This window comes from Apodemus sylvaticus, chromosome 4 (genome assembly GCF_947179515.1).
Source record: "Apodemus sylvaticus chromosome 4, mApoSyl1.1, whole genome shotgun sequence".
Lineage (NCBI taxonomy): Eukaryota > Metazoa > Chordata > Mammalia > Rodentia > Muridae > Apodemus > Apodemus sylvaticus.
In genome coordinates, this window is record NC_067475.1 from 8,365,124 (window position 1) to 8,375,341 (window position 10,218).

At 38.5% G+C, this 10,218-nt stretch overlaps 1 protein-coding gene across 3 annotated transcripts in view; it reads left to right on the forward strand.

Moving 5' to 3' along the window:
- Positions 1–10,165, forward strand: part of Nexn (nexilin F-actin binding protein) — a 29,999-nt gene extending 19,834 nt beyond the window's left edge. For 2 of the 3 annotated variants that reach the window (XM_052178931.1, XM_052178932.1), the window contains exons 8-13: positions 605–793; positions 3,745–3,942; positions 4,885–5,106; positions 8,697–8,882; positions 9,095–9,452; positions 9,543–10,165. In XM_052178931.1, the coding sequence (XP_052034891.1) occupies positions 605–793; positions 3,745–3,942; positions 4,885–5,106; positions 8,697–8,882; positions 9,095–9,452; positions 9,543–9,556 (1,167 nt within the window). In that variant the 3' untranslated portion in view covers positions 9,557–10,165. The remainder of the gene's footprint in view (positions 1–604; positions 794–3,744; positions 3,943–4,884; positions 5,107–8,696; positions 8,883–9,094; positions 9,453–9,542) is intronic. The other variant, XM_052178933.1, reaches the window with a different exon arrangement.
- Positions 10,166–10,218: the final 53 nt, after the last annotated feature.

Below are 10,218 nucleotides of genomic sequence, written 5' to 3' on the forward strand. Positions count from 1 at the left end.
GAAACTTACTATGTAAACTAGGCTCCTCCCTCTGCAGGTGCCAGGATTAAATGTGTACACTACCATACCTGGCAGGAAATGCTTTCAAATCACCAGTGTCTGACCCTCTCCAGACTGCGCATGTGTATACACCTGAGCGCTAAGTACAAACCATTTAGTTTGTTTATGAGAATTAAGTGTCAGTATGAGCCCTTTAAACTTTGGAACAGTCTCTCTTGTTTAAAGGCTTGGTTGAGAAATTTTATTTACTCTTTAGTACATTTCTATTTGTAACTTCTCTACATGTGGTCATTTTATCATATAGGACATTAAAAAGAGAGGATTTGGCCAGGCATGGGAGGCAGAGTCAGTCAGATCTCTGTGAGTTCAAGGTCAGCCAGGTCTACAGAGTAAGTTCCGGGACAGCTAGGGCTATCTTAGAGAGACTCTGCCTCAAAAAACCAAAGATAAAAATAAAAAGTAAAAAAGAATTGGAGTAAGTACTCTGGTATTCTGGGAGCTTTGAAATAATACTGTCCAGTTGCTAACCACATACCTTTCTACCAGTAATCCATTCCTGTGCCAAAGAATCTCAATTTTTAGTAATGAGTAATTTCTCTATTAGGTAAATGAGGAGGATGAAAACCAAGATACAGAAACAGTTTTTAAAGAGTACCGCCCAGGAAAACTCAAACTCAGTTTTGAGGAAATAGAAAGGCAAAGGAGAGAAGATGAAAAACGAAAAGCAGAGGAGGAGTCGCGAAGGAGAATAGAGGAAGAGAAGAAGGCATTTGCTGAAGCGAGGAGAAGCATGGTAAGACGAAAGCTGGCTGAGCAGAGATTTGGGGGAGTGTGTGTGTGTCTGTGTGTGTATACAGTGTGTGCACTTGCCCAAGCTACACAGAGCCCGACTGCAGGGGGGGGGGAGTTGGGATGGGTTGGGGGGCGAGGGGGAACGTCTCAGGAATGCTGACCTCTTGTGACAGGACTGGCTAGCATCTGAGGAACCCGCCTGTCTCTGCCTCTACTGTGCTGAGATTACAGGTGTGCACCTAGTTTTACTTGGGCTCTGGGGACTCACCTCAGATCCTCATGCTTCCAAGACAAGGCTTTTACTTAATAAGCTCTCAAGCCTAGCCCGAGGACTCGGTCTTCAGAGCACGTAAATGAAGTGACTAGACTCTGAGGAGGAACAGCCACCCTCTCATCTCTGAAATCTGTAGCAAAAGGATGAATGCCAAATACCAGGTTCTTGTCAGCATTTGCTTCAGTGTGTCCTGAAGATCTGATTCCTAATGCCATGCCTAGCATAGTTGGAAACTATAGTCCTTCTCTGAAAAGATACATTTCTTTAGGCCAGATCTGAGTGTCAAGAACAAAACAGGGCAGGCTGGAGAGATGTCTCAGAGGATAAGAGCACTGACTGCTCTTCCAGAGGTCCTCAGTTCAAGTTCCAGCAACCACATGGTGGCTCACAACCATCTGTAATGGGATCTCATGCTCTCTTCTGGAGTGTCTGAAGACAGCAACAGTGTAGTCATATACATAAATAAATCTTTTCTTTAAAAGAAAAAAAAAGAACAAAACAGGGAGTTTCCCCTATAACTTCCCTCCTTTCTGTTCCTTCTCTCATTCCATTCTCTTCTCTGCTCTCCTTTTCTTCTTCATCTTGCCATTTTAATCCCACTCAATCTATATTAAATGATCAAATCATAATTCTCTAGCTTTAAAATAAATACCCACCCTTCTTCCTTACACACTGATACCTAATTTGTCAAAAAGTTAAAATTTCCACAGCATGTCAATGTCTGTAAAAGTTGTCTTGAGCTATCAGTTTTAAGTAATCTAACACATTCAAGCTGCATCCCCGTTCTGCATTTTAACTGCCTTCTGATAACAGAGCCTAGTCTTTGTTCCTGCCTGTCCTGGCTATTCTGCCAAGTACTTGGATTAATCATTTTTCCATACCTCAAATCAGAAACTGCCTGGAAACATGTCTTCAACTTTCCATGCATGCCTAACCGGATATAAACTCCCATTTATTTGACCCCCTCACTTACTCTCCCATCTTCATTATCGTAATCCATATTACTGTTGCTATTCCTTGCCTGGGACCAAGTCCTTGCTTGCTTTCTTGTGTGTGAGCCCAGGAGAGATCTTCTCACTCCTCGGCCATGTTTGCCAGGGCACAGTTCAGATCTGAACAAAAGTGTTTATCTCCAGGACACAGAAAAACAGAATTAAATTGTTTTTCATGGTAAAAATGTATCAGCTATCAACAGCTTACAAGCAAAGGTTCTAGTTGCAATTTTGAGATTGCCTGTATACAGGAGATTATATAGTAAAACTGTTATTGGAGACTGGGAAGACAGCTCAGCTACCACTAAGTCTGATGACCTAAGTTCACTCCTGGAAACCAACATGGTAGGAAGAACTGACTCCTGAAAATTTTCTTCTAACACCTATATGCCTCATCCCACCCCCAATAAACAAGACAGATAAACATTTAAAGTTAAAACCCTACAGTTGGGAGCCTACCTCAATATTAGACAATGTACTATTTCCAAGCTTCATTCAATCCTGTGAGAACCATAATAAAATTGTCACAGGGAGGCTTCAAGAGAGGTAAATAGCTTGCCCAAGGTCATAATCAAATTAATTATTCATATAAATTTACAAAATCACAAAAAGCACTCTATTCACATTTCTAATTTCTTGTAGCATATAAAGTAACAAATTTCACTCTGACACTTTCCCACATGAGTAAAATTATTTATAATCTTATTGGAAATATTCTGAAGCTTGATTTCTGGCTTTGCCACCTTGACTTTGAATAAGTTACTTTTCTGTCAGTTCCCGTTTTTTGTTTTAAATATTTATTATAAGTACACTGTAACTGTCTTCAAACACACCAGAAGAGGGCATTAGATCTCATTACAGATGGTTGTGAGCCACCATGTGGTTGCTAGGATTTGAACTCAGGACCTTTGGAAGAGCAGTCAGTGCTCTTAACTGCTGAGCCATCTCTCTAGCCCCTGTTCCTCCGGTTTATCATGTGTAAACCAAGGATATTAATCCTATGCTATTTTATATCGCTACTGGATTAGTTAAATATTTATAACTAGACTGGCAGCTTTATGAATATATGAACTATTTGTCTTTAAAACATCTTGGCAACAAAACTCCACAATGAAATTATAAGGTTTTTTTTTTTTTTCTGATAAAAGTTTATGATGTAATCCCAGCACTCTGGGAGGCAGAGGCAGGCGGATTTCTGAGTTCGAGGCCAGCCTGGTCTACAGAGTGAGCTCCAGGACAGCCAGGGCTATACAGAGAAACGCTGTCTCAAAAAAACCAAATCCAAACAAAACAAAACAAAACAAAACAAAACAAAAAGTTTATGATGATACAGATATGACTCATTAAGACTATGATTTAACTGACGTTTTATTTTAGTGACTAGAATTGGAGATGCACTTCAATCCAACAAAAATATTTTTAATATCATTAAAGAACATTGATTTCTAATTCAAATGATTCATTGTATAAAAATGGAGCATGTTTTGTTCATTTCAGTGGAGAATTGGTGTACATGGTTACCATCCTCTATACCACAGATTGATAATGCCACCTTGTTCATTGATTTCTGAAAGTTTAGGATCTCTGAATTTTTAGGTTAACATGAAACATTTTTATTCAATCTGTTTCTACAAGAAATACCCTTTAAGTATGCACAATTCTGAAAAAAATATTTATTTTAAATAGATATTAGATGATGATTCCCCAGAGATTTATAAAACAGTCTCTCAAGAATCTCTAACACCTGGAAAACTGGAAATTAATTTTGAACAATTATTAAGACAAAAAATGGAAGAAGAAAGACGACGAACAGAGGAAGAACGCAGGCATAAACTAGAAATGGAGAAACAGGAATTTGAACAACTGAGACAAGAAATGGGAAAGGTAAAGTTTAAGAATATTCACTTAGTGATCTGAGTATTCCCCTTATGTTGTTTTATGGTGACTTTTATGTATTGTTAGTCACATGAATATTTGACATACTTTTATGACACATACATAGGCTATCATGTCTGACCTCGTAGAGTGTAGCAAGGAATGTGGCCCAACATGCTACTGAAAACACATTTAAAACATTAAGATCCTTTGAGTGATTTATTTGCTATAACTCAATTGTATTTCTCCTGTATGAGCCTTGTAGTTAACAGTGTCCTAACACTATGTAAAAGGACAGTAGAGTTGTTCTTCCGAAGAACTGAGATTTAATTCCCAGCACCCACAGTTCACTACTATCCATGAACTCCTGTTCTAGGGGATCAATGCCCTACTCTAACCTGCACAAGGCATGCATGAGGAATGTACGCACCACGCAGACAAAGCTTTTATACAGAATATTAAAAAATAGAAAATAAAATAAGTAGCCAATATTGTATCTAATTAGTATCCCAAAGCACAATAGTATACTAGCAATTAAATATGCCAAAAAGAAGCTGTTCAAGGCTTTCTTTATATGAAAGGTTGGAAGTTCTTAATAAGGACTTTTTTTTTTAATTTAAGACTTATTTGCCCTGCATATTCTGCCTGTGCATATGTCTGGTATCAAGAGCAAGCAGTGCTAGTGGAGGCCAAAGGAGAATATCAGATCCCCTGGAACTAGAGTTGAAGTTCATGAGCCTTGATGTGAATGCTGAGCACTGAACTCAAATTCTCTGAAAGAATAGCCAGTGCTCTTAGCCACTAAGCCATCTTTCTAGTCCCAGAATAAATGATTCCAGTAGTCCTGAGTTCCGGGTATCTGCTCTGTTGTGCTTCCTCACACATAAGAGACAAGAGGGGGCATTTATTGTAATTTGCTATTCAGCATATGGAAATCTTATTCTTTTGAAGGAAGAAGAAGAAAACGAAAGCTTTGGGTTGAGTAGAGAATACGAAGAATTAATTAAATTAAAAAGGAGTGGCTCAATTCAGGCTAAAAATCTAAAAAGCAAGTTTGAAAAAATTGGACAGTTGTCTGAAAAAGAAGTACAGAAAAAGATAGAAGAAGAGCGAGCAAAAAGGAGAGCAATTGACCTTGAAATTAAAGAGCGAGAAGCAGAAAACTTCCATGAGGTATATTACTGTTGTGTTTGTTTATAACCTTGTAAGTTCTAGTATTTACAGTTAGTTCATTTTGGTATATATGTAATAATCTGGAAACTAATAGCAAAAGTCCATTAATCTCATATAGCACTTACGAATCCAAAAGGATGGGGATGGGGTAATGGATAGGGTGCAGAATGGAGAAAAAAAAAAAAAAACGAATGGCAGCAAATAAAACATAGAATTAAGTAAATCATGTGACAGTTGGTCTGGCAAGTTGTTCTAGAAGCACACGAATGAGCTAGGGCTGTGACTGGAAACCACTAATTATGTGTATGTTCCCTATTGCCATGCCACACTGGACATAGTGTACCTGGAGGTCTGTAGGGCTGAGGCATTTCAGCACCAAGCAACAGTCATAGCTTCTTCTAATGCTACCAGGCTACCTTTTGAAGAAAATCCTTCCAGTGCCTTGTGATCCAAGCCAGAAATGGCCCCACCTTACTCAGCATGCTAGGTCTTTGATGCTTTGCTCCCTATTCTACATGTCCTCTCTACACGATTCCAGTCTCCATGTCTTAACCAGGCCTTGCTTCTGAAATGCTTTCTGCAGGGAAGGTTTTTTGTTTGTTTTTACCTCTTACTGTCCTGTAGAAATATTACTCAGCTTTTAGGGTCCAAGGTTACCTTCTCATTTGTAAAGCATCCTCACAGTAAGAACAACATTCCAGACTAAGTGACAATGGGAGCTGACCAAAAATTGTACTATTTTGAGGAATTAGAAAACAGATTTCCAATGACTATGATGGCATGGCTCATTGTTGGAAGGACTTTATCTTACAGAAACCGTAATTACCATAATGGTGTTATACTATTTTCTAATCATGATGGAGGAAATGGAAGACAAAGGCAGGACCAAGTACAGATTACCCTGAAATCTTTATTCTACTTCCACCTCCTAAGCACTGGGATTATAGGCACAAAACACTATGCTTGGCAATACCTTTTTTTGGATTTTTGAGTTTTTCCTTTGTGTAGCCCTAGCTGTTCTAGAATTCGGTCTGAAGAGCAGGCTGGCCTCAAACTCCACCTGCCTCTGCACTCAGAGTGCAGGGATTAAAGGCATGCATCACAACCCGGTGTAAGACCTAATTTAACAAACCTGAGTAAAAAATTTTCTTCTAGACGGTTGCTGACTACCTTACCATCATTAGAGCAACCAGCTGATGCTAGCTTAATCAGGTCTGGTAAAATACTGTAAATTACTGTGCAAGGCAAACAAAGTTTGACACTAGTTCTGAGTTTAGTGAGATATAAGTATGTGCATGTTGTAAAACTGATGAGTAACAGCTGGAAGTAGTAAAATAATAGTCTAGTGATGACTGAAGTTTTTACTGGTTATGTTGCACAAGGTTAAGTGTTAAAACCTAATCTCTATAAACATCATAGAAAGTTCAAGCTCGATATGAGGATTTATTGTAATTTCAGCACTTGGTAAAGACAGGTTAAGTTAAAGGACAGCCTGGTCTCTAGGAGCCCCTCCCCCCCCTTTTTTGAGACAGGGTTTCTCTGTGTAGCCCTGGCTGACCTGGAACTCACTCTGTAGATCAGGATGGCCTTGAACTCAGAGTTCCTCTTGCCTCTGCCTCCCATGTGCTGGGATTAAAGGCATGGACCACCACTGCTAGGAGACCCTATCTTAAAACTCCAATCTATCAAGCAAACAATTCAACCAATATGCAGTTGCTTTTCTGTTAAGTCACTGCAAAATTTGTAATAAAACTGGTATGTTTGTATTATTTCTAGCTCTTGTGAGATTAGAATGTCAATTCCATTAACCTAATTTATCCATCATGGATTAAATGTCACTAAGAGCTTAAAAAAAGCTGTAGGTAAACTGTTAAAAACCTCCAAAGATGGACTTTTCCCTCCAACCCTTAGGCTCCTAATCTTGTTCTCCTCTTTGAGATATACCAACGTTCATATAGAAGTGATGGTGCACTCCTTTATCCAGGTACTTGGGAGGCAGATTTATGATTTTATTGCAAGCCTGGTGTATTTGGTTTTCTAATGATTTACTATGTCACAAGAGCCACTGTGTTCCTCAATATCCTGGAACCAATATTATCAATGCTCTAGGACACTCACTCCATTTAAAACGTTTACTTCCCCATAGCATTAGCTTAGTTCTCTAAAGGTTCTAGAAAGGGTAATGTCCATGCTTTAACAGATGACATTCCTTCCAGTTAGGTTTTGCTTACTCAAACCTCCTTTTCTTTTTCAAGACTAGTTTTGAGAGGAAGCTATGCAAAGAATTTGCACAAATTTTATGCTAAATTCTAGAAAGGAGATTATATATCCCATTAGGATTCAGTTATAACATTAATGTACTGGCTTAACTATCCTCTCACATATTTTGGAAGATTTCTGGCAACAAAAGCAAATTATTCACCCACTCATACACAGCAGTGTCTCAGCACAGGTTGGCCTTGACTGCATCTCTCACACCCACTTCTGGGGTGCTGGCATCCTACAAAGGGTCCTGTGCACACTAGGCAGGCAGTCTACCAGCTGAGCTACATCTTCAGCCCCAGGAACATGTGTTTTCTAGCAGCAAGTCACAGAATCTCAGGCGTCACTTGGCAGTAAATAAGCAGCACAAAAATACTGGACCCATCATGTAGGTATATAACTTATTACCTCATGCTCTGAAAACGTCATCTGGGAAACCAAACTGATCAAACTATGTACCCGTGTGTCAAGATTTTCTTATAAAGGTACTCAACCTACAGTTTGTTTTCCAATTTCCGTTCAATTGGTGTACTTACACAGACCCCCAAGTTACTCACAGTACTATGAAAACATAAATGATTTTTCTAGAGACCAAGAGTTTATGGTTCTGAATACAACTTAGTTGACAGTATGTGACTAGCATTCAGGAAGCCCTGGCTTCAGTCCTTGACACTACATAAACTGAATTAGTAGGCTGGAGACATGGCTCAGTGGTTAAGAGCACTGACTGCTCTTCCAGAGATCCTGAGTTCAATTCCCAGCAACCACATGGTGGCTCACAACCATCTGTAATGGGATCTGATGCCCTCTTCTGGTCTGTCTGAAGACACTACAGTGTGTACTCATATAAATAAATCTTAAAAAACAAAAACAAAAAACAACAAACTGAACTTGTTTTCTTGCAGAAGACTGAGGTTCTCTTCTAGGCATCCACAAAGCAGCTCACAATAATCTGTAATTTTAGTTTGAGGATATGCCAACAGGCCAGAAGAGGTCACCATTATAGAATGGCTATTAGCCACCATTGGGTTGCTGAGAACTGAACTTGCGACTTCTTGAGGAAAAGTCAGTGCTCTTAATCACTGAATCATCTCTCCAGCCTGGTTTTGCCTAAGTTAGGCACACCAGGCAAGGTGTCCAATGAGATGCAGGCCTTTAAGGTATGACTAAAGGATTATAAATTGTCTCAAAACAATTAACTAACTTCCCTGAAAACCTGAAAAGCTACAGTATCATATAAAGCAAACCAAATGTGTTGTGCCTATAAATCACCGAATCATGAACATATCAAGCTCTTGGCACACAACTTTTATCCATTCCTTTTAAAGGACGATGATGTTGATGTAAAGCCTGCAAAAAAGAGTGAATCTCCTTTTACTCATAAAGTGAACATGAAAGCCAGATTTGAACAAATGGCAAAGGCAAGAGAAGAAGAAGAGCAAAGGAGAATTGAAGAACAAAAGTTACTACGAATGCAGTTTGAACAAAAAGAAATCGATGCGGCACTACAGAAGGTATGTATAAACAGAGATGGTTCTCTAAACATGTCTGCAACTAAGAAATATCATAGGCTAGCTAGCTTTCAAGCCACTGGTTTAGGTAGTAAATTATCTGTCAATCATCATGCATGCTAACCAATACTCAGCTATATCCCAAACTTTTTTTATATTCAAAATTCTATTACTAAAATAAATGCCAACTTGGCAATATGCTTGTTTTAATACAGAAAAGAGAAGATGAGGAAGAAGAAGAAGGTAGCATTGTTAATAGCTCCACTAATGAAGATGAAGAGCAAACAAGATCAGGAGCTCCATGGTTCAAAAAGCCTTTAAGAAATACCTCAGTTGTAGACAGCGAGCCAATCAGATTTACTGTTAAAGTAACAGGAGAACCCAAGCCAGAAATTACATGGTGGTTTGAAGGAGAATTACTGCAGGATGGAGAAGACTATCAATACATTGAAAGAGGCGAAACTTACTGCCTGTATTTACCAGAAACGTTCCCGGAAGATGGAGGAGAATACATGTGTAAAGCAGTCAACACTAAAGGCTCAGCAGCAAGCACCTGTATTCTTACCATTGAAAGTAAGAACTAGCTGGCTTTTTTCATCCTTTGTTTTATTAGGAAATAAATAGGAAAAAAAAATATCATTCTTCTTCTTCTTCTTTTTTTAGTGGATGACTACTAGGCCTCCTTCTTTACTTGGAACTCTCTCCAACTCTCTTGATACATCTCTGTGGAGGGGCCAAAAAGAGACCAGAGGTGCCACTATATTGACTTAATCTTTCCCCAAATCTTCAAAATAGGAACTCATCTAAAGAACACCATTTCCAATGCCTATCAGGTTTATTATCATGCTGTGCAAAGTCAAAATGTAGCTTACAGAAAAGGGAAATAAATGTACTCAGTTCTGTCAGAACCTAAAACAAAAGCCTCGTATTTCCCATATTTATAGCAATTAATAAAGTATAGTTTGCATGAATAGATTTTTTACATTTAAATTAGCCACTGATTGACAATGAAAGTAGACTGCTCAGTATATTTAGAAAAAAGTGATTCATTTTGATTTAAATTTCTAGCTTTATAAGTAAGTTTGGAAATGTCAAGTGTAGTGTTGCAAGCCTTAATTTCAGTACTTGGGAGGTAGGTGGATCTCTGTGAGTTCAAGGTCAGCCTGGTCTAATAAAAAGTCTATTATGTTCTAATACTGGGTGGTTTATATTTAATTTTCTGGAAAACATGTTGTGAAACCATAATAAAGTTACCTGTGCATTAAAAGGTTCTTTAAAAATTGTGTAATTAATTATCTGCCCTTTTAGAAATTCACTTACTATTAAAAAGGCAAACTCA